The sequence below is a fragment of the Emys orbicularis genome, chromosome 19, assembly GCF_028017835.1.
Source record: "Emys orbicularis isolate rEmyOrb1 chromosome 19, rEmyOrb1.hap1, whole genome shotgun sequence".
In the NCBI taxonomy this organism is placed as follows: Eukaryota; Metazoa; Chordata; order Testudines; family Emydidae; genus Emys; species Emys orbicularis.
Window position 1 is genome coordinate 3,417,491 of NC_088701.1, and position 23,115 is coordinate 3,440,605.

Here is a 23,115-nt window from a genome sequence, read left to right on the forward strand (position 1 = left end):
GGCCGGGCGCTGCACTGACACCCCATGAGAACTGTCCCTGCCCCATAAACCTCTCAGTCTCAATAGACAAAGGGGGGGGGGAAACTGAGGCACAGAGCTGGGGTGGGACTGGCCCAGGGTCACGCAGGGAGTCTGTGGAGGAGCTGGGACTCAAAGTGAGATCTCCAGAGTCCCAACCCAGGCTCCAGCAGCAAGACCCCCGGCCCCCACCCCCTGCTGTAACCGGCCCCACTCACACGAAGTGCTGCCAAAGCGCTAGGCTGGAAGCGTCTGTGACCCCAGGAAGGGGCAGATTGGTGTAAAGGCCGATGGGCTCTGCCCCCCCCTCCCCCCCCGAGCTCAGGCTGGGGGATGACAGGTGAGTCCCGGCAGCCGGGGCCAGATCCCTGCTTGGGGGGGCCCGGCCAGGTGAGTCCCGGTACCTGGGCCGGATCCCTGCTTGGGGGGGCCTGGCCAGGTGAGTCCCGGTACCTGGGCCGGATCCCTGCTCGGGTGGGGGGGGGGGCCCGGCCAGGTGAGTCCCGGCACCCGGGGCTGGATCCCTGCTCGGGGGGGGGCCCGGCCAGGTGAGTCCCGGTACCTGGGCTGGATCCCTGCTCGGGGGGGGGGCCCGGCCAGGTGAGTCCCGGTACCTGGGCTGGATCCCTGCTCGGGGGGGGGGGCCCGGCCAGGTGAGTCCCGGCACTGGGCTGGATCCCTGCTCGGGGGGGGGGCCCGGCCAGGTGAGTCCCGGCACTGGGCTGGATCCCTGCTTGGGGGGCCCCGGCCAGGTGAGTCCCGGCACTGGGGTCGGATCCCTGCTCGGGGGGGGGGGCCCGGCCAGGTGAGTCCCGGCACTGGGCTGGATCCCTGCTCGGGGGGGGGCCCGGCCAGGTGAGTCCCGGTACCTGGGCCGGATCCCTGCTTGGGGGGCCTGGCCAGGTGAGTCCCGGCACTGGGGTCGGATCCCTGCTCGGGGGGGGGGGGGGCCCGGCCAGGTGAGTCCCGGCACTGGGGTCGGATCCCTGCTCGGGGGGGGGGGGGCCGGCCAGGTGAGTCCCGGCACTGGGGTCGGATCCCTGCTCGGGGGGGGGGGGGCCCGGCCAGGTGAGTCCCGGGGCCGGATCCCTGCTCGGGGGGGGCCCGGCCAGGTGAGTCCCGGCACCTGCAGGGCGGAGCCGCCTCCTTCCCCGCCCCCGCCGGGCCCCGGCCGCACATTCCTCCAGAGCCGCTTCCTGCTCCCGGCCGGACCGGACCGTCATGGCCCTGGCGGCCGCTGCGGGCAGGTGAGAGACCCCGGGGCTGCTGCCCCCCCCCCCGCTCCCCTCCCTCGCTGCAGGCCCCCCCCCCCCCCGTCCGCTGGGTCTTTCCGCTGCGGGCTCCCCCTGGAGAAACGCATCTGCAATGCGCCCCCCCGTGCCTGCTCCCCGGGGGGGTCCAGGGCACGTAGGTGCACCCAGCCTCCTTCCCTCACTGGGTCAGTCCGGGGGGGTCCTCCTCCTCCCCCCCCGGCCAGCCAGGATCTGGGGGGTCCCTGCTGGGTGACAGGTGCTGGGCCGAGTCGGGAGGGGGGGGTCCCGGAGAGCAGAGGGGGCTGGGTCAGAGCTACGGGAGGGGAGGTTGGGTTTGGGGGGGAGCACAGAAGATGGGGTGTGTGGTGGGGGGAGTGTTGGGGGAGGGGAGCAGGCTGGTGTGGGGGGAGTGTTGGGAGGGGGGAGCAGGCTGGTGTGGGGGGCATTGGGGGGAAGAAACCTTACAGGGGGGCCGGGCCCCTCCCCCCGGACCGTTGTTCCTCCTCGCTCAGGATGAGCCCAATCGGGCCCCCGGCTGGAGGTGCCTCGGCCCCACCTCCCCCAGGGCACGGTGGGAATATGCAGGTTTCCTGGGGTGCAGCCATGCGTTCTGGGGGTCCCCGGGGGGCAAAGCCCGGGAGCCCCGTGTTTGCCAGGAGCTGAGCGTGGCACCAGGCTGGTGACCAGGGCTGTCTCCAGCTGGGATGGGATCCCAGATCCCATGGGGGGGGGCTCTACAGGAGGCTGGGGAGGTGGGAGGGGGCGGAAGGTCCCTGCCCGCGAGGCCGTTTGCCAGTTGAGCCCAGTACCCAGCCCAGCCTGGCACCCACTGGCCACAGCCTCCCCTGCCCTCGTGGAGCCGCGGTGGGGGAGGGGGCCCGGCCCAGCCTCCGGGCCCGGCCCTGTTTGGTGAAGGTGGGGTGGATGCGCTGGCAGGGCCTTGCCAAGCCTGTGTTTGCTCAGCACTCCCGGGCACCGGTTCAGCTGAGCGCCACTGGCTGCGGCCTTCGGCAAACACAGCGCGAGGCTGGCCACGGGGAGAGGGGGCCTTGGCCTCGGCCCGGGGGGCAATGGGGGCTGCCAGCTGGGGGAGGGGGAAGTCAGGCCATGTTCATAGTGTGTGTGTGTGTGGGGGGGGGGGGGGTTGATTGGTGCTGGCCCTAGGGAGAGAAAAGTGCTGAGCAACCCCCAGCTCTGCTGGTGCCCCTCACTCCCGACCCGCAGCCCCTGCTAGCCCAGCCCTGCCCCCCCCCCCCCAGCTCTGCCAGTGCCCCTCACTCCCGACCCGCAGCCCCTGCTAGCCCAGCCCTGGCCCCCCCGCTCTGCCGGTGCCCCTCACTCCCGACCCGCAGCCCCCTGCTGGCTCTGCCGGTGCAACCCCCGAGCCCTGTGCCCCTCACTCCCGACCCGCAGCCCCTGCTAGCCCAGCCCTGCCCCCCCCCCAGCTCTGCCAGTGCCCCTCACTCCCGCCCCGCAGCCCCCTGCTAGCCCAGCCCTGGCCCCCCCGCTCTGCCGGTGCCCCTCTCTCCCGACCCGCAGCCCCCTGCTGGCTCTGCCGGGGCAACCCCCGAGCCCTGTGCCCCTCACTCCCGACCCGCAGCCCCTGCTAGCCCAGACCTGCCCCCCCCCAGCTCTGCCAGTGCCCCTCACTCCCGCCCCGCAGCCCCCTGCTAGCCCAGCCCTGGCCCCCCCGCTCTGCCGGTGCCCCTCTCTCCCGACCTGCAGCCCCTGCTCTCTCAGCCTTGGGCCCCCCCAGCTCTACCGGTGCCCCTCACTCCCGACCCGCAGCCCCCTGCTGGCCCAGCCCTGGACTCCCCCATCTTTGCAACTCACCGGCCCCTTAACTGCTTCGATGCTACGTACAATCTCTTCCTGCAACAGACCCTGCGGCCCTTGCTAATAAATAAATGTCTGTTCTGTGTTTGGGAAAAAAGCCAGAACACGTCCTTGATGATGATGAAATATTATCTAGTCCAACAATAACTCAGCTGGATGTTAAACAATAGCTGCGAAAGTCAGACCGTTTCAAATCACTGGGGCAGGTCACTTGCATCCTAGAATTTGAAAAGAGTTGGCCAAGGAGTTAAGCCTTGTAACAAGGGGACATTCCCAAGGACTGGAAGAAAGCTAATGTTGTGCCAGTCTTTAAACACGATGACCTGGGTTATTTGAGTCCTGTCAGCCGCCTGACAGCCCCAGGCAAGATACTGGCGAGAGGGATGCTGTTAATAAAGGATTAAAGGCGGGTAATGTAATGATCGATAGGGGTTTATGGAAAATAGATCCTGTCAAAGTAATGGGATAGTTTTGAATGAGATTACAAATTTGCTTGATAGAGGCGATAGGGTGATATCATCTACGTAGATTTCCGTGACTTGACGTTCCAATTGCAAAAACTAGAACGGTCCCAATTCAGTGTGGTCCAGGTGAAGCGGATTATAAACCGGGTCCTGAGAGGGATCGACATGTAACTGCAAATGGAGAATCAGCGTTGGGCGGGTGTGTTTCTAGTGGGGTCCCGCAGGGACCGGGTCTTGGCCGTACGATTTCTGACATTTTTATCAACGGCCTGGGAGAAAACATCAAATCACCCACGGACAGAGCGTGCGGACGGCCCAAAGAATGGGAGAGTGATAGATCATGAAGAGGGCAGGTCACTGATACGGAGCGACCTGGATCGCTCGGCAAACCGGGCACAAGCAAACAATCTGCATGTTAATTCGGCCAGCGTAAACAGCTAGGAATGAGGACTAGGTTGTACTTAGCGGCTGGGGGGGCTCGTCCTGGGGGGCCGTGACTCCGACAAAGATTTGGGGGCGTGGCGGAGCATCAGCTGAACACGAGCTCCCAGTCGGGGACTTAAGTCCCCTGGTTCGCACTGGGGCCAAAAGGGCCGGTGCGAACCAGGGGACTTAAACAGGGGAATCTGGAGTTGGAGCAGAGAGGTGCTGTTACCTTCTGTGTCTGGCCCTGGAGTCACAATGTCACTCTATAAAGCCACGGTACGGCCACACCCCGAATGCTGCCTGCAGTTCTGGTCGCCCCAGCCCAAAAGGGGTGTATTAGAATTGGAAAAGGTTCAGAAAAGGGCAACAAAAATGATTCGGGGTGTGGAACAGCTTCCGTACGAGGCGAGATTAATAAGGCTGGGACTGTTCAGCTTGGAAAAGAAACGACTAAGGGGGGATATGATCGAGGTCTATAAAATCTTTACTGGTGTGGAGAAAGTGAATAAAGACGTGTTATTTACTCCTTCTCCTAACACAAGAACCAGGGGTCACCCAATGAAATTAACAGGCAGCAGGTTTAAAACAAATACAAAGAAGTATTTCTTCTCACAACGCATAGTCAACCTGTGGAACTCCTTGCCAGAGGATGTTGTGAAGGCCAAGACCATAACAGCGTTTAAAAAAGAACTAGATAAATTCATGGAGGATAGGTCCATCAATGGCTATTAGCCAGGCTGGGCAGGGATGGTGTCCCTAGCCTCTGTTTGCCAGAAGCTGGAATGGGCGACGGGATGGATCACTGAATGATTCCCTGCTCTGTTCACCTGGCACGGCCACTGTCAGAAGACAGGACGCTGGGCCGGATGGACCCTTGATCTGACCCAGTCTGGCCGTTCTTATGACAGCTGCTGGACTCGTGTCCACAGTTCAGGAAGGACGTTGGTAAATCGGGGCGGGATCAGAGAGGAGCCACGCAGAGGATTAAAGGGTCGGAAAACCTGCCTTAGAGCCAAAGGGAAGGCGAAGGGGAGCCAGCATGTAACAGCCGGCTCTGGGGTGCAGGAGATGGAAGCTGAAGCTGGGCGGGAGCGAAGGTGCAGAGTTTAACCGGGAGGGCGATTAACCCCTGGACCCATCGCCCCAGGGCTGTGGTGGATTCGCCACCGCAGGGGATTTTCACCCCGGGATGGGAGGTTTTCCGAGATCGGTGCGATTTCCAGACGGCCGTAACTCAGGGCAGGTCTCTGGGGGTCAGACTAGGGGGTCCCCCTGGTCCCTTCGGTTGGAATCTGACTCTCTAACCAGCCCCTCTTTGCTCCCCGCCCACAGCCCCCCGCCTGGCCTGGCGGCCGCCCTAGACGACTGCATGGAGGCCATGAACGCCTTCCTCTGCAACCAGTTCAGCGAGAGCCTGGAGAAACTGCAGCCCAGGTGGGTGGAGGAGCTGCCCATGGTCCCTGGCCCCGATCCTCGGTGGGCCGAGGGCTCCCGGCATCTGCAGGGTGCATGTCAGGGGAGCTCGCCCTGGCCTGGGGGGGGGGGGTGTCCTTCGATCCTCCCCACCCCCAATGCTGCATCCCAATGGGCATCAGGGGCCACGCCCCCCCCAACCCTGGGCATGGTGGGGCTCCTTGGGACGGGCGTGGCTGCGGGGCTGGGGGGGTCTCTCTCCTGTCACCTGCCCCCTGCTCCCGGCAGGACCAAGGAGAGCATGTACCACGCCCTGGTCTACGCCACCATCTTGGAGATGCAGGCCATGATGACCTTCGAGCACGAGGACATTGTGCAGGCCGGGCAGACCATGAAGGAGGCGCAGGAGATTTGCCAGAGGTGGGTGCGGGGGGCGTGCGGGAGGTGGGGGTGGGGCAGCCAGGGAAGGGGGGATGGGACTCTGGCATCGGGGTGGGGGTAGCAGGGACTGGGGAAGGCCCGGTGAGGGCGGGGAGCTGGGGCCCAGGAGCTGGTGAGCCGCACAGGGGCTGGCAGTCGGATGGGGAGTGACAGGGCGTGGGCGGGAGTCTAGCCTGGCAATGGGACCCCCAGGCCGGGCCCCATGGAGGTCTCTGGGCTGGGGGTGGGAGGGGAGGGGGCACTATTCTGCACCAGTACCACTGCTTGGTGGAACGGACCCACCCATCATGTGTCATAGCCCCGCTGCCCAGCACAGGGAGAGTTTCCCAGGGCTCGGGGGAGCCAGAGCCAACCCCCCCGGGGGAGCTGGGGCCTGGGAGGCCGTGGGGCGAAGATGGGGGAGCCCCTCCAGTTACAGCCTCCTCGCTGCGGAAAATCCCCCCCCCCGGCGGTTACTGACCTTGTGGGTTGGGCGGGGCTGGGGAGGCCTGTAGGGGGAGATGGGGGGGGGGGTGTAGCTGCCCCACCCCAGCCACCTTCCTCCCACCCCCAGGTTTCGGAGGAAATCCAGCGTGACTGGCTCCCTCTCCGGCCTGGTCAGCAAGGCGGATTCGTTCACCGAGGGTAAGAGACGCAGGGCATGGCCACAGGGCGTCGGGGGTGGGGGGTGAGAGCAGCGGGCCGGGAGCCAGGACTCCTGGGTTCTACCCCTGGCTCTGGGGAGGGGAGTGGGGTCTAGTGGTTATAGAAGGGGGCTGGGAGCCAGGACGCCTGGGTTCTATCCCTGGCTCTGGGGAGGGAGTGGTGTCTAGTGGTCAGAGCAGGGGGCCGGGAGCCAGGACTCCTGGGTTCTATCCCCAGTTGGTGGGGGGAGAGGTGGTTCAACTCCGGGGAGGGGGCTGCGGTGTTGCTGGAAGGGGGCGGGGCTTGGGGATGAGCAGGCCCCGCCCCCAGTCCCTGTCGCTCTCCCTCACAGTGGAGCTGCACGCCGAGGTCTGCTACGCGGAGTGTCTACTGCAGCGGGCGGCCCTGACCTTCCTGCAGGTACTGGATCCCCCTCCATGCGGCTGGCACGGGGCCAGGGGGCCAGGACTCCTGGGTTCCGAGCTAAATCCCAGGGGCTGCGGGGAGTGGGGTGGGGGCTCAGCAGGGGGCGCTCTCCCCTCGCAGTCAGTGCTGGCCCCAGTGTGCCACTCGGGGGCGCTGCAGGTCACTCCCCAGGGCACTTCCAAGGATTCGCCTTCGTTTCCTGTCTCAGTGTTAGACAAAGTTGCTATGTGGCTCCCCGCGGCCCACCCCAGAGGTGGCTGCATCTCAGCGCTGGGCGAGGGGCCCTTCCCTGGGGGTTTGTTCATTTCCCCCCTTCTCCCGGCAGGACGAGAACATGGTGAATTTCATCAAGGGGGGGATCAAGGTGCGGAGCAGCTACCTGATCTACAGGTGAGTGATGTCACCGTGGTGGTGCCGGGGGAGGGGGCCCCTGGTCAGGCTGCTGCCTCGGGGCCAGCTGGGGAGAGAGGGGGGCCCAGATGGGGCCCTCAGCCCCAGAAGGGCTTTTGTATTGTGAAGGTGGGAAATGTGATCGTTTTCCTGGGCACTCAATGTGGTGTACTGGTGAGAGCAGGGGGCTGGGCGCCAGGACTCCTGGGTTCTATCCCCGGCTCGGGGAGGGGAGTGGGGTCTAGTGGTTAGAACAGGGGGAGCTGGGAGCCAGGAATCCTGGGTTCTATCCCCAGCTCAGGGAGAGGAGTGGGGGCTAGTGGTTAGAGCAGGGGGCTGGGAGCCAGGACGCCTGGGTTCTGTCCCCGGCTCTGGGAGGGGAGTGGGGGCTAGTGGTTAGAGCAGGGGGGCTGGGAGCCAGGACTCCTGGGTTCTATCCCCGGCTCTAGGAGGGGAGTGGGGGCTAGTGGTTAGATCAGGGGGGTCTGGGAGCCAGGAATCCTGGGTTCTATCCCCAGCTCAGGGAGAGGAGTGGGGGCTAGTGGTAGAGCAGGGGGGCTGGGAGCCAGGACTCCTGGGTTCTATCCCCAGCTCAGGGAGAGGAGTGGGGGCTAGTGGTTAGAGCAGGGGGCTGGGAGCCAGGACGCCTGGGTTCTGTCCCCGGCTCTGGGAGGGGAGTGGGGGCTAGTGGTTAGAGCAGGGGGGCTGGGAGCCAGGACTCCTGGGTTCTATCCCCGGCTCTAGGAGGGGAGTGGGGGCTAGTGGTTAGAGCAGGGGGGCTGGGAGCCAGGACTCCTGGGTTCTATCCCCGGCTCTGGGAGGGGAGTGGGGGCTAGTGGTTAGAGCAGGGGGGCTGGGAGCCAGGACTCCTGGGTTCTATCCCCGGCTCTGGGAGGGGAGTGGGGGCTGGTGGGTTAGAGCAGAGGGGGCTGGGAGCCAGGACTCCTGGGTTCTATCCCCGGCTCTGGGAGGGGAGTGGGGGCTAGTGGTTAGAGCAGGGGGCTGGGAGCCAGGACTCCTGGGTTCTATCCCCGGCTCGGGGAGGGGAGTGGAGGCTAGTGGTTAGAGCAGGGGGGCTGGGAGCCAGGACTCCTGGGTTCTATCCCCGGCTCGGGGAGGGGAGTGGGGGCTAGTGGTTAGCACTCTCTGACTCTCCTGTTTCTTTTCCAGGGAACTGAGCAGTTTCATCCAGTCCAGTCACTGCACAGCAGGCGCTGCCCACGTACACTTAGAGGGAGGGGTGGCACTGGGCATCGGCGCCTTTAATCTGGTGAGTTACTACTGAAGGGGGTGGGGAACGGACACAGGGCCTTTCCCCTCTAGGGGGCGCCGGCTCTGCTCCGGCTCCAGGGCGCGGACTGGCTGATGGGAACGGGACACGGGGCCTTTCCCCTCTAGGGGGCGCCGGCTCCGCTCCGGCTCCAGGGCGCGGACTGGCTGATGGGAACGGGACACGGGGCCTTTCCCCTCTAGGGGGCGCCGGCTCTGCTCCGGCTCCAGGGTGGGGACTGGCTGATGGGAACGGGACACGGGGCCTTTCCCCTCTAGGGGGCGCCGGCTCCGCTCCGGCTCCAGGGCGCGGACTGGCTGATGGGAACGGGACACGGGGCCTTTCCCCTCTAGGGGGCGCCGGCTCTGCTCCGGCTCCAGGGTGGGGACTGGCTGATGGGAACGGGACACGGGGCCTTTCCCCTCTAGGGGGCGCCGGCTCTGCTCCGGCTCCAGGGTGGGGACTGGCTGATGGGAACGGGACACGGGGCCTTTCCCCTCTAGGGGGCGCCGGCTCTGCTCCGGCTCCAGGGTGGGGACTGGCTGATGGGAATGGGACACAGGGCCTTTCCCCTCTAGGGGGCGCCGGCTCTGCTCCGGCTCCAGGGCGGGGACTGGCTGACGGGAACAGGACACGGGGCCTTTCCCCTCTAGGGGGCGCCGGCTCTGCTCCGGCTCCAGGGTGGGGACTGGCTGATGGGAATGGGACACAGGGCCTTTCCCCTCTAGGGGGCGCCGGCTCCGCTCTGGCCCCAGGGCAGGGACTGGCTGACGGGAATGGGACACGGGGCTTTTCATTCCTCTCTTCCCTCCCCAGACGCTCTCTCTCTTCCCTCCGCGGATCCTGAAGCTGCTGGAATTCGCTGGTTTTTCGGGGGACAAGGTAACCCCCTGCCTGGGGCTCCCGTCATCCCTTGCAGGGAGGGGCTGTCCCGCTCAGTCTGCAGGTCCCCATGATGGGGGTTCCCCTGGTCACTGCTGAGAAGGGGGGCTCTGTGGGGGTTCCTGCCAGGGGAGAGGGTCTGGGGGGCTAGCTGCGGTGTGTCTGGGGGGCAGGAATTGGGGTATGGGCCTTCCCTCCGTCCCCACCCCCATTGCAGCCAGAGCCCCACAGACTGAGGTTGTGCAGTGCCCCTCAGCCAGAGGGAGACGCTGACCCCCACACCCCCAGCTCTCGGGGCTGTGTTTGGGGGGGGCGGGCAGTGAGCATCTGCCCCTCCCCCCAGCTCTTGCTGGCCTGGTGGACTGCAGCTGCCCCCAGAGGGCGCCGTGCCCTGCCGTTGTGTGTGGCAGTGGCAGGCTGCGCCGCCCCAGAGGTGGCCGCATCAGGCGGTGCATTGGGACTCTGTAAGGGTGAGGGCCCCCAATGACCCCCCACTCTGCTGTGTCTCTCTGCCCAGGAGTACGGGCTGCAGCAGCTGCACGAGGGAGCGACCACCCTGAACCTGCGGGCCCTGCTCTGCACCATGCTGCTCCTCTGCTACTACACCTTCCTCACCTTCATCCTGGGTAGGCCTGCGGCACGCCGGGGCGGGCAGGGGCGGGACTGGCTGGCTCGGGGGGGCAGGGGACAGGGCCTTTCCCCCCCAGGGGGCGCCAGCTCTGATCCGGCCCCCCATTCCCATTCAGGGGGTCCCCGATCTCTCTCAGACCCGGGAGCGGTGGCTTCGCCCCAGGCTCACCCCTCCTTGCACCCTCGCAGGGATCGGGGAGGACGATTTCACGGAAGCTGAGAGCCTGCTGAGACCCTACCTCCTTCGCTACCCCAAGGTACGGGGCCGGGCGGCGGGGCCCTTCCCCCTGCGGGGTGGGAGGGTCGGGGGGGGTCTGTCCTCACTGGGGAGAATTGGGGCTGCCCCAGGTGCCCACGCTCTGGCCTCCTGACGGGGTTTGCTGCCCCGGCTAAAACTAGGGAGTGGAAAGAACTGGGCTCCCCCCACCCCAACCGGTGCCCCTCACTCCCGACTCGCAGCCCCCCGTACTGCGATTGCTGTATGGAGGCGTGTGGGACCCCCCCGATCACTGGGCTGAGACCCCCCCAACTCACTTCCTGAGTGATCCCAGCATCCCCCACGCTTTGCCCCCTCCTCAGGGACCCTGCCCCCCACCCATCGGCTCCCTTCTCTCCCCTCTGCAGAGCGCCATCTTCCTCTTCTTCGCCGGCAGGATAGAGGAGATCAAAGGGAACATCAGCGAGGTAAGAGACCCCTCGCCTGGGGGACCCCCTCACAGAGCCAGGCTATGGGACAGGAGGTGTCCTGAGCCAGCCAGTCCCCTGCCCCGGGGCCGGATGGGAGACGGAGCCCCCTAGAGGGGAAAGGCCCCATGTCCCATTCCCCACACCCCCGAGCCAGCCAGGCCCTGGGGCCAGATAGGATCCAGCGCCCCCTAAGGGGGAAAGGCCCCATGTCCCATTCCCCACCCCCTGAGCCAGCCGGTCCCCCTGCTCCAGGGCTGGATAGGATCTGGCGCCCCCTAGAGGGGAAAGGCCCCATGTCCCATTCCCCACCCAAGCCAGCCAATCCCCTGCCCCCGGGGCCGGATGGGAGCCGGCGCCCCCTAGAGGGGAAAGGCCCCATGTCCCATTCCCCACCCCCTGAGCCAGCCAGTCCCCTGCCCTGGGGCCAGATGGGAGCCGGCGCCCCCTAGAGGGGAAAGGCCCCATGTCCCATTCCCCACCCCCTGAGCCAGCCAGTCCCCTGCCCCGGGGCCGGATGGGAGCCAGCGCCTCCTAGAGGGGACAGGCCCCATGTCCCATTCATGACATGCTCGGCCTCGGCACAGGCTATCTGCAGGTTCGAGGCGGGCTGCTCGGCCCAGCAGGCCTGGAAGCAGTTCCACCACATGTGCTACTGGGAGCTGATGTGGTGCTATGCCTACAAGGGCATGTGGAAGATGGCCTATTTCTACGCCGACCTGCTGAGCAAGGAGAACCGCTGGTCCAAGGTGAGGGGTTGGGGCCGTGCCCTCTCCAGGGACTACAGGGCTTAGTGGGGAGGGTCTGTCAGTGCTCCGCACAGCGCCCCCTAGTGCCGCCCTGGGGCATAGGGGCCAGCACTGACTGCGGGGGAGAGCGCCCCCTGCTGAGTCCCCACCCCCCCCTCCCGCTCGCGGCAGCAGTGGGAGGTTTTCTATAGGGTCTCCCATATGGGTCCAGAGCTGGACATCTAACAAGGCCGGATGGCCTGGCTGTCTGCTCTGTGGCTGCTAGTTCTGGGCCCGTCCCCGTCCCGTTGGGGGGCTGAGCCCCCTGCCCCCAGGCGTGCGGGTGGGGCTAATGGGTCAGGCCGGTGTCTCTCTGCAGGCCATGTACGTGTATATGAAAGCCGCCTTCCTCAGCATGCTGCCCCCCGAGGAGCCCCGGCCCTTCGGGGAGAGCGAGGTGGAGCTGTTCAGGTAGGGGCCGTGGGCGGTGCTGGTACGGGGGGAGGGTTTGGTGCCAGACAAGGGGGGTGGGGCAGGAGGGACACCTGGAGATCTGGGTTCAGGCCTTGCAGCACAAGGAACATGAGTTTCTTTTTGGGGGTGGGTGGGCAGCGGGTCGGGAGTGAGGGGCACCGGCAGGGGTGGGGGGAGAGCAGGGGGCTGCGGGTCGAGAGTGAGGGGCACCGGCAGGGGTGGGGGGAGAGCAGGGGGCTGCGGATCGGGAGTGAGGGGCACCGGCAGGGGTGGGGAGAGAGCAGGGGGCTGCGGGTCGGGAGTGAGGGGCACCGGCAGGGGTGGGGGGAGAGCAGGGAGCTGCGGGTCGGGAGTGAGGGGCACCGGCAGGGGTGGGGGGAGAGCAGGGCTGGGAGACCACTTCCTCTCCCCTCCTATCCCAGCTGCAAAGTGTGTAGGGGAGTGGCAGGGGCTACCTACAGAGACAAGACGGACATGGGCGTAGGACAGGACTCCTGGGTTCTCTCTCCAGCTCTGGGAGGGGAGTGGGGTCTAGCGGTTAGTGGAGGGGGGGGCTGGGAGCCAGGACTCCTGGGTTCTCTCCCCAGCTCTGGGAGGGGAGTGGGGTCTAGTGGTTAGAGTGGGGGGGGGCTGAGAGCCAGGACTCCTGGGTTCCCTCCCCGCTCTGGGAGGGTTCATGTTCCGTGGAGCTAAATTTTGCAGTCTCAGCTGGAAACGCGGTGCCGGCTTCAGGCAGATCTAAACGCCGGGGTCGTGTTAAATTAAATTAGATCATTCACAGCGTGAGAGCAGGATCTGCCTGGGTCGTCTGTGTCGATACCAGCTGGACCTGATTTTTGCTCTCGGCATAGTTTGAGCTGCCGCACATTTGTATTGCCAATGCCTATGTGCAAGCATTAGGTTCCAGAGTTAACAGGCTGGAAGCTGAACCAGGCACTCTCCGAGCCATCGTTTCAGGCTGCCTGCAGACTCAGGCACACGTTGCTGGGCTGTTTTTTGGCAAACGGGTCGGCTAGAACTGGAATCTTCGCTTTCGATGCCCGTGGAGATTCTGGAACCCAATCCTGGGTCCAGGGGACCCCCAGTGCGCCCCCCCCACCCGCAGATCGCAGCCCAGCTGTCTCTCTTCCCCTCAGGCAGGTGTCATCTTTTAAGCAGAAGATCGCGGGCAAGTCTCCCCCCACGGAGAAGTTTGCCATCCGGAAAGCCCGGCGTTATAAGGGCAGCCGCCCGGTCCCTTTGCCAGTGCCAGCCCTGGTGAGGGGGAAGGGGAGTGTGGGGGAGAGGGTTCGAGGGGGGAAGTTGTGCTGGATGCTGCTTGGAAAAGCCGTGACTCAACTGGTGCCATCAGCCGGGATCTGCCGTGCTGGGGAATGGGAGGGGCTGGGAGTCGGGACTCCTGGGTTCTCTCCCTGGCTCGGAGAGGGGAGTGGGGTCTGGTGGTTAGAGCCAGGGGGCTGGGGTCAGGAATGCTGGGTCCCATTTCCCGTCTTTGCCACGTGACCTTGGATGGGTTGTGTCCCTCTCTGTGCCTCAGTTTCCCCACTTCCCATTGGCTCTGAGTGCAAGCGGCTAGAACCTGCTCAGGGCGAGGGGGGCTGGGGACACTGGGAGGATTAGTTACTGTCCAGCGGGGGATGTGGGGGCTGTTCTGAGGGTCCAGATCCTCCTCTGCAGGGTGGGCAGCCTGACCCCCCCCCCGTCCCTCCCCAGGAGATGATGTACATGTGGAACGGCTTCACTGTGCTGGGCAAGCAGCGGGAGCTGCTGGAGGGGACGCTGGAGACACTGACGCAGGCCGAGAAGAAGCTGCAGGAGTCGCCAGGTAACAGGATGTGAGGCCTGTCCCCTCTAGGGGGCGCTAGCTCCTATCCGGCCCCAGGGTGGGGGACTGGCTGGCTGGGGGTGGGAATGGGACACGGGGCCTGTCCCCTCTAGGGGGGCGCCAGCTCCCATCCGGCCCCAGGGTGGGAACGAAGAACACGCATGTGGCTGCATCGTGTTTGCTGGGTCTCAGCCCCAGTGGAGAGACTGGGCCCCCCATCTCTGCCCAGAGCCAGTGGGAGGTAGAAGGCACAGCTGGGGGGGCTGTGTAGGGAGTTGGGGGCTGGGTATGGGGTTTGGGGGGCTGTGTAGGGGGTGGGGGCTGTGGGGGGTGGCACACCGGGGTGGGGGCTGTGTAGGGGTTGTGTGTATGGGGGGGGGTTGGGGTGCTGTGGGTGTGTGTGACACACCAAGGTGGGGGGGGCTGTGTGGGGGTGGGGGCTGTGTGGAGGGGTTGGAGGGCTGTGGGGGGGGGTGACACACCAGGGTGGGGGCTGTGTGGAGGGGTTGGAGGGCTGTGAGTGGGGGGTGACACACCGGGGTGGGGGGGCTGTGTGGTGGGGTGGCTGGGTGTGTGTGTGACACACTGGGGTGGGGGCTGTGGGGGGGGGTTGGAGGGCTGTGGGGGGGGGTGACACACCGGGGTGGGGGGGCTGTGGGGGGGTTGGAGGGCTGTGGGAGGGGGGGGACACACCGGGGTGCGGGGGCTGTGTGGTGGGGTGGGCTGTGGGGGGGTTGGAGGGCTGTGGGGGGGTGACACACCGGGGTGGGGGGCTGTGTGGTGGGGTGGGCTGTGTGGGGGTTGGAGGGCTGTGGGGGGGTGTGACACACTGGGGTGGGGGGGCTGTGTGGTGGGGTGGGCTGTGTGGGGGTGTGACACACCGGGGTGGGGGCTGTGGGGGGGTTGGAGGGCTGTGGGGGGGGGGTGACACACCGGGGTGGGGGGGCTGTGTGGTGGGGTGGGCTGTGGGGGGGTTGGAGGGCTGTGGGGGGGTGACACACCGGGGTGGGGGGCTGTGTGGTGGGGTGGGCTGTGTGGGGGTTGGAGGGCTGTGGGGGGGTGTGACACACTGGGGTGGGGGGGCTGTGTGGTGGGGTGGGCTGTGTGGGGGTGTGACACACCGGGGTGGGGGCTGTGGGGGGGTTGGAGGGCTGTGGGGGGGGGTGACACACCGGGGTGGGGGGGCTGTGTGGTGGGGTGGGCTGTGGGGGGGTTGGAGGGCTGTGGGGGGGGTGACACACCGGGGTGGGGGGGCTGTGTGGTGGGGTGGGCTGTGGGGGGCTTGGAGGGCTGTGAGTGGGGGTGACACACCGGGGTGGGGGGGGGGACTGTGGGGGGGTTGGGGGGCTGTGAGTGGGGGTGACACACCGGGGTGGGGGGGCTGTGTGGGGGTTGGAGGGCTGTGGGGGGGGGGGTGACACACCGGGGTGGGGGGCTGTGGGGGGGTTGGAGGGCTGTGTGGGGGTGTGACACACCGGGGTGGGGGCTGTGGGGGGGTTGGAGGGCTGTGGGGGGGGGGTGACACACCGGGGTGGGGGGCTGTGTGGTGGGGTGGGCTGTGGGGGGGGTTGGAGGGCTGTGAGTGGGGGTGACACACCGGGGTGGGGGGGCTGTGTGGTGGGGTGGGCTGTGGGGGGGGGTGACACACCGGGGTGGGGGGGCTGTGGGGGGGTTGGAGGGCTGTGGGGGGGGGGTGACACACCGGGGTGGGGGGCTGTGTGGTGGGGTGGGCTGTGGGGGGGTTGGAGGGCTGTGAGTGGGGGGTGACACACCGGGGTGGGGGGGCTGTGTGGTGGGGTGGGCTGTGGGGGGGGGTGACACACCGGGGTGGGGGGGCTGTGGGGGGGTTGGAGGGCTGTGGGGGGGGGTGACACACCGGGGTGGGGGGCTGTGTGGTGGGGTGGGCTGTGGGGGGGGTTGGAGGGCTGTGGGGGGGGTGACACACCGGGGTGGGGGGCTGTGTGGTGGGGGAGCTGTGGGGGGGTTGGAGGGCTGTGGGGGGGTGACACACCGGGGTGGGGGGGCTGTGTGGTCGGGTGGGGCTGTGGGGGGGTTGGAGGGCTGTGGGGGGGGGTGACACACCGGGGTGGGGGGGGCTGTGTGGTGGGGTGGGCTGTGGGGGGGTTGGAGGGCTGTGGGGGGGGTGACACACCGGGGTGGGGGGGCTGTGTGGTGGGGTGGGCTGTGGGGGGCTTGGAGGGCTGTGAGTGGGGGTGACACACCGGGGTGGGGGGACTGTGGGGGGGTTGGGGGGCTGTGAGTGGGGGTGACACACCGGGGTGGGGGGGCTGTGTGGGGGTTGGAGGGCTGTGGGGGGGGGGTGACACACCGGGGTGGGGGGCTGTGGGGGGGGTTGGAGGGCTGTGTGGGGGTGTGACACACCGGGGTGGGGGCTGTGGGGGGGTTGGAGGGCTGTGGGGGGGGGGTGACACACCGGGGTGGGGGGCTGTGTGGTGGGGTGGGCTGTGGGGGGGTTGGAGGGCTGTGAGTGGGGGGTGACACACCGGGGTGGGGGGGCTGTGTGGTGGGGTGGGCTGTGGGGGGGGTGACACACCGGGGTGGGGGGGCTGTGGGGGGGTTGGAGGGCTGTGGGGGGGGTGACACACCGGGGTGGGGGGCTGTGTGGTGGGGTGGGCTGTGGGGGGGTTGGAGGGCTGTGAGTGGGGGTGACACACCGGGGTGGGGGGGCTGTGTGGTGGGGTGGGCTGTGGGGGGGGTGACACACCGGGGTGGGGGGGCTGTGGGGGGGTTGGAGGGCTGTGGGGGGGGGTGACACACCGGGGTGGGGGGCTGTGTGGTGGGGTGGGCTGTGGGGGGGTTGGAGGGCTGTGGGGGGGGTGACACACCGGGGTGGGGGGCTGTGTGGTGGGGGAGCTGTGGGGGGGTTGGAGGGCTGTGGGGGGGTGACACACCGGGGTGGGGGGGGCTGTGTGGTCGGGTGGGCTGTGGGGGGGTTGGAGGGCTGTGGGGGGGGTGACACACCGGGGTGGGGGGCTGTGTGGTGGGGGAGCTGTGGGGGGGTTGGAGGGCTGGGGGGGGGGTGACACACTGGGGTGGGGGGGCTGTGGGGGGGTTGGAGGGCTGTGGGGGGGGGGTGACACACCGGGGTGGGGGGCTGTGTGGTGGGGTGGGCTGTGGGGGGGTTGGAGGGCTGGGGGGGGTGACACACTGGGGTGGGGGGGCTGTGGGGGGGTTGGAGGGCTGTGGGGGGGGGTGACACACCGGGGTGGGGGGCTGTGTGGTGGGGTGGGCTGTGGGGGGGTTGGAGGGCTGTGGGGGTGTGTGACACACCGGGGTGGGGGCTGTGGGGGGGTTGGAGGGCTGTGGGGGGGGGTGACACACCGGGGTGGGGGGCTGTGTGGTGGGGTGGGCTGTGGGGGGGTTGGAGGGCTGTGGGGGGGTGACACACCGGGGTGGGGGCTGTGGGGGGGTTGGAGGGCTGTGGGGGGGTGACACACCGGGGTGGGGGGCTGTGTGGTGGGGTGGGCTGTGGGGGGGTTGGAGGGCTGTGGGGGGGTGACACACCGGGGTGGGGGGCTGTGTGGTGGGGTGGGCTGTGGGGGGGTTGGAGGGCTGTGGGGGGGTGTGACACACTGGGGTGGGGGGGCTGTGTGGTGGGGTGGGCTGTGTGGGGGTGTGACACACCGGGGTGGGGGCTGTGGGGGGGTTGGAGGGCTGTGGGGGGGTGACACACCGGGGTGGGGGGCTGTGTGGTGGGGTGGGCTGTGGGGGGGTTGGGGGGCTGTGAGTGGGGGTGACACACCGGGGTGGGGGCTGTGGGGGGGTTGGAGGGCTGTGGGGGGGGTGACACACCGGGGTGCGGGGGCTGTGTGGTGGGGTGGGCTGTGGGGGGGTTGGAGGGCTGTGGGGGGGGTGACACACCGGGGTGGGGGGCTGTGTGGTGGGGTGGGCTGTGGGGGGGTTGGAGGGCTGTGGGGGGGTGACACACCGGGGTGCGGGGGCTGTGTGGTGGGGTGGGCTGTGTGGGGGTTGGAGGGCTGTGGGGGGGGTGTGACACACTGGGGTGGGGGGGCTGTGTGGTGGGGTGGGCTGTGTGGGGGTGTGACACACCGGGGTGGGGGCTGTGGGGGGGTTGGAGGGCTGTGGGGGGGTGACACACCGGGGTGGGGGGCTGTGTGGTGGGGTGGGCTGTGGGGGGGTTGGGGGGCTGTGAGTGGGGGTGACACACCGGGGTGGGGGCTGTGGGGGGGTTGGAGGGCTGTGGGGGGGGGGTGACACACCGGGGTGGGGGGCTGTGTGGTGGGGTGGGCTGTGGGGGGGTTGGAGGGCTGTGGGGGGGTGACACACCGGGGTGGGGCTGTGGGGGGGTTGGAGGGCTGTGGGGGGGTGACACACCGGGGTGGGGGCTGTGGGGGGGTTGGAGGGCTGTGGGGGGGTGACACACCGGGGTGGGGGAGCTGTGGGGGGGTTGGAGGGCTGTGGGGGGGTGACACACCGGGGTGGGGGGCTGTGTGGTGGGGTGGGCTGTGGGGGGGTTGGAGGGCTGTGAGTGGGGGTGACACACCGGGGTGGGGGAGCTGTGGGGGGGTTGGAGGGCTGTGGGGGGGGTGACACACCGGGGTGGGGGGCTGTGTGGTGGGGTGGGCTGTGGGGGGGTTGGAGGGCTGTGGGGGGGTGACACACCGGGGTGCGGGGGCTGTGTGGTGGGGTGGGCTGTGTGGGGGTTGGAGGGCTGTGGGGGGGGGTGTGACACACTGGGGTGGGGGGGCTGTGTGGTGGGGTGGGCTGTGTGGGGGTGTGACACACCGGGGTGGGGGCTGTGGGGGGGTTGGAGGGCTGTGGGGGGGTGACACACCGGGGTGGGGGGCTGTGTGGTGGGGTGGGCTGTGGGGGGGTTGGGGGGCTGTGAGTGGGGGTGACACACCGGGGTGGGGGCTGTGGGGGGGTTGGAGGGCTTGTGGGGGGGGGGTGACACACCGGGGTGGGGGGCTGTGTGGTGGGGTGGGCTGTGGGGGGGTTGGAGGGCTGTGGGGGGGTGACACACCGGGGTGGGGGCTGTGGGGGGGTTGGAGGGCTGTGGGGGGGTGACACACCGGGGTGGGGGCTGTGGGGGGGTTGGAGGGCTGTGGGGGGGGTGACACACCGGGGTGGGGGAGCTGTGGGGGGGTTGGAGGGCTGTGGGGGGGTGACACACCGGGGTGGGGGGCTGTGTGGTGGGGTGGGCTGTGGGGGGGTTGGAGGGCTGTGAGTGGGGGTGACACACCGGGGTGGGGGAGCTGTGGGGGGGTTGGAGGGCTGTGGGGGGGTGACACACCGGGGTGGGGGGCTGTGTGGTGGGGTGGGCTGTGGGGGGGTTGGAGGGCTGTGGGGGGGTGACACACGGGGTGGGGGCTGTGGGGGGGTTGGAGGGCTGTGGGGGGGGGTGACACACCGGGGTGGGGGCTGTGGGGGGGTTGGAGGGCTGTGGGGGGGTGACACACCGGGGTGGGGGGCTGTGTGGTGGGGTTGGGGTGCTGTGGGTGTGTGTGACACACCAGGTGGGGGGGGCTGTGTGGGGGTGGGGGCTGTGTGGAGGGGTTGGAGGGCTGTGGGGGGGGGGGGTGACACACCAGGGTGGGGGCTGTGTGGAGGGGTTGGAGGGCTGTGAGTGGGGGGTGACACACTGGGTTGGGGGGGCTGTGTGTGGGGTGGCTGGGGGTGTGTGTGACACACTGGGGTGGGGGCTGTGGGGGGGGTTGGAGGGCTGTGGGGGGGGGTGACACACCGGGTGGGGGGGTTGTGGGGGGGTTGGGGGGCTGTGAGTGGGGGTGACACACCGGGGTGGGGGCTGTGGGGGGGTTGGAGGGCTGTGGGGGGGGGTGACACACCGGGGTGGGGGCTGTGGGGGGGTTGGAGGGCTGTGGGGGGGGTGACACACCGGGGTGGGGGGCTGTGTGGTGGGGTTGGGGTGCTGTGGGTGTGTGTGACACACCAAGGTGGGGGGGGCTGTGTGGGGGTGGGGGCTGTGTGGAGGGGTTGGAGGGCTGTGGGGGGGGGGGGTGACACACCAGGGTGGGGGCTGTGTGGAGGGGTTGGAGGGCTGTGAGTGGGGGGTGACACACTGGGTTGGGGGGGCTGTGTGGTGGGGTGGCTGGGGGTGTGTGTGACACACTGGGGTGGGGGCTGTGTGGTGGGGTGGCTGGGGGTGTGTGTGACACACTGGGGTGGGGGCTGTGGGGGGGGTTGGAGGGCTGTGGGGGGGGGGTGACACACCGGGGTGGGGGGGTTGTGGGGGGGGTTGGGGGGCTGTGAGTGGGGGGTGACACACCGGGGTGGGGCCTCTCCCTGCCACAGCCCCCCTGCGGGGATGCCCAGAGGTGCGGGGCCCCGGGCCCCCCTGACGCCCCAACTCCGCCCACAGCCAGCGAGTACCAGACGGACGACCGGTGCCTCCTGCTGCTGCTCAGGGGGCTTTGCATGAAGCACCTGCAGAGCCCGGCCGAGGCGGAGGCCTGCTTCAGCGCCGTGCAGGGCAGGTGAGCGCCCCCTGCTGGGAGACTCAGCCTGGCCCCCCCCCGCGGATCTGTGGCAGGGGGAGCTCAGAACGGGGCAGTCCCCATCCTGGGGGGAGGGGCGGGGGGACTCTGGCTCCTGACCCCTGCGGACGTGACGGAGGGAGGGTCCTGCTGGCTCTTGCCCCCCCCCCCCAGGTTTGCTGTCCTCGGGGTTACCCCTCCGATGGGCTTTCACAATGGGATAACGCCCCTGCCAGCACATGGGCACTGCCTGGCCAAGGAACTGCATTCTGGGGGTCACAAGGGGGCCATGCTCCATGGGGGGGGTTCCCCCCTCTAAAGATCAGGGGGTCCTGGGTCGGTGCGGGGGGTCGTTCCCCCCTCTAGGGATCAGGGGGTCCTGGGTCGGTGCGGGGGGTCGTGCCCCCCTCTAGGGAACAGGGGGTCCTGGGTCTGTGGGGGGGTCGTTCCCCTGCTAGGGGCCCGGGGGTGTCTGGAGGGCGCCATGCTCTCGCAGGTCTGTCTGGGGTGCCCCTAGGGAAGCCCCTCCGCCATGAATGACCGTCTGTCTGTCTGTCTGTCTGTCTGTCCCGCCCACTGGCAGTGAGAAGCGGCTCCGCTACGATCACTACCTGGTGCCGCCGTCCCGCTGCTGCGCCGAGCCAGGTGGGGCCAGCTACATGAGGCGGGAGGGGGCTGCAAAAGGGTGGGAATGTTCCCAGAAGCCCGAGCGGGTGTGTCCCAGAATGCACTGTGGTGCTGAGGTGCCCTGGGGGGCCAGAGGGGCTGGAGCCCTTTGCCCCCCCAGGCAGTGCCCTGCCTGTGCCGGGGGGCGGCGGTGGGACCAGGCAACGCTTTGGGGCTCCTCTGCCCCCATCCCCCACCTGGCTGCTCCCTTCTGGGGTCCGAATTTCCCATAATCCCGCAGGAAGAGGAGATGGGTGGGGGGACCGTCCAGCTCCGCTCTGACCCCAGCTGGGTGGTTCTCTGGGGCCTCGATGGATCTCTGCACCCGACCCCTGGCCCTGTGGGGGTCACTCCCCCCTCCATGGCAAGGTGGGGGGGTTCTGTGTCTATGGGGGGTCGCTCCCCCCTCCAGGGCCCTGGGGGAGGGGGCTGCATCTAGGAACGGTTGGATGGCAGGACGGACGGCTGGCTGTGGGGCTGATTTGGGGGACAGGGCTCGGGACACCCCCCACTCAGATAGATGGTTCTGGTTCACCTTGTCCCAGGACTGGCCAGCACACCGGGAAGCTCACTGGGGGGGTACTGGGGGGGGGATGCGTATGATGAAGAGACTCTGGCCCTGGCAGGGTGGGGGGCGGGCAGGGTGTATTTGTGGCTCTTTCCACCCAGTGATTAACCCCTCCCCCCCCAATTTAGGAACAACTACAAGAACTATTCCATGGAGTCCCGGACGCTCTTCCGGATCCACGCGGTTCTGTCCCGGCTCAGGGCTGACCAGGAGGAGAACGGCATGGAAGGTCCCAGCTCCTCCTAAAGAACCGCCCCCCCCAGGCGAGAAGAGGGGGGGGCGCGGGACTCTGGGGGGGGCATCACCTGTCCCCCCCCCAGCCCCCACCGAAGGGAACCTGCACTTTCAATGAAGCCAAATTGACTTAACCCTTCCTGGGCCGCTCTGCTCCCCAGACGTCTGGAGGGGGGGGGGCGTCTCTGGGCATGTGCCCACAGCACCAGGGGGTACCACTGTGATAAATAAGGGGCGGGGAGGCAGAGCTGGATCCTGCGGGAGGGTGCCGCAGGGTGAGCCGGCCCTTTAAAGCTGAACCCAAATACCCTTAAAGGGCCAGCTCACCCTGCGATGCCCACCCACGTCCTAGTTTCCTAGGATAAGGGCTAACCACGCCCCCCTCTCCCCCCCCACACACTTTCATTAAACTAAGTTGCGACTAGTCGCTTGGAGGTGCCGATTGCTGTACGGAGCACGGTAAGTGCTGTGCCGTTTGTTTCCTCGCTGGTTTCCCTGGTCCAGCTGCAACCTCCGTAGCCACAGGTCCCTCGGCCCTCCACGGTTCCCCCCCCCCCCCGGTTCTGGTCCTCCGGGACCAGCTGGCTCCATCCCCCCGTGTAGGAATTGGAGACACGGGGGAAAGCTCCTTCCAGCTCCACTCTGACCCAGTGCCTTGCCAAGAGCTGGACGGGGGGTCTCTTGCCGTCAGCGCTGAGATCCTGTTTGGGGACGATCCTGGGGACCCGGGAGCTGTCGCTGCCTCCAGCACTGGCAGGCGATTTTTTTAAATGCAGCTGTGGCCTTGTTTTGATATTTCTGCCTCTTCTCTTTTGGTCCGGAAATTCAGGTCTCCCGCGAAGGCCGTGGGCACAGGAGTCTTGTAGTTAAAAGGGCCGAATCCTACGGCCGGTTCTTAGTGTGTTTTTAATAAGGTGGGCAGCCTCTGATCCACGTCCCCCTTTGACAAATGGGGAAACTGAGGCAACATGGCCTGCAACTTTGAACCAAGGACGCCAAATGGGGAAACTGGGACTCGAACGCAGATCTCTTGCGGCCGGGTGCTTTTAGGTAGAAAATCCTCTGTCACCATTTTGCTCAGTCCACTCTGGCCTTGTCTAGATTAAAGTCCCACCGGTTACACTTTGATCTGAGCTAGCAAAATCAGCGCGAGAGACTCCGGTTTAAGCCGGGTTTCGTTGCGGGGCTTGTCTAAACACAGAAGTTGGGCAACTTTAACCGACATTGGTTTAGTACAACCGGTGCATCTTTGTGTGTAGATGCTCATGGGTTGGAATTGGGTTTATATTGGTCAGTCCCATAGGCTGCAGAGCTGGAGGCCACGGGCCAACCCCTTTCAACGGGGCCACTCGCCCAAATTTGGCCCGGCCAAACCCCCGTCATGCTG

At 67.6% G+C, this 23,115-nt stretch overlaps 1 protein-coding gene across 1 annotated transcript; it reads left to right on the forward strand.

Annotated features, from left to right (window-relative positions):
- Positions 1-1,239: 1,239 nt before the first annotated feature.
- LOC135891744 (tetratricopeptide repeat protein 39A-like) lies at positions 1,240-21,740 on the forward strand. The gene is given in 19 exon segments (XM_065419397.1): positions 1,240-1,265; positions 5,330-5,431; positions 5,699-5,830; positions 6,405-6,475; positions 6,828-6,895; positions 7,227-7,291; positions 8,462-8,561; positions 9,378-9,443; positions 9,961-10,069; positions 10,263-10,330; positions 10,698-10,757; positions 11,345-11,506; positions 11,865-11,956; positions 13,096-13,216; positions 13,673-13,784; positions 20,146-20,260; positions 20,844-20,878; positions 20,881-20,905; positions 21,623-21,740. Coding segments are annotated over 19 exon segments (1,647 nt in total).
- Positions 21,741-23,115: the final 1,375 nt, after the last annotated feature.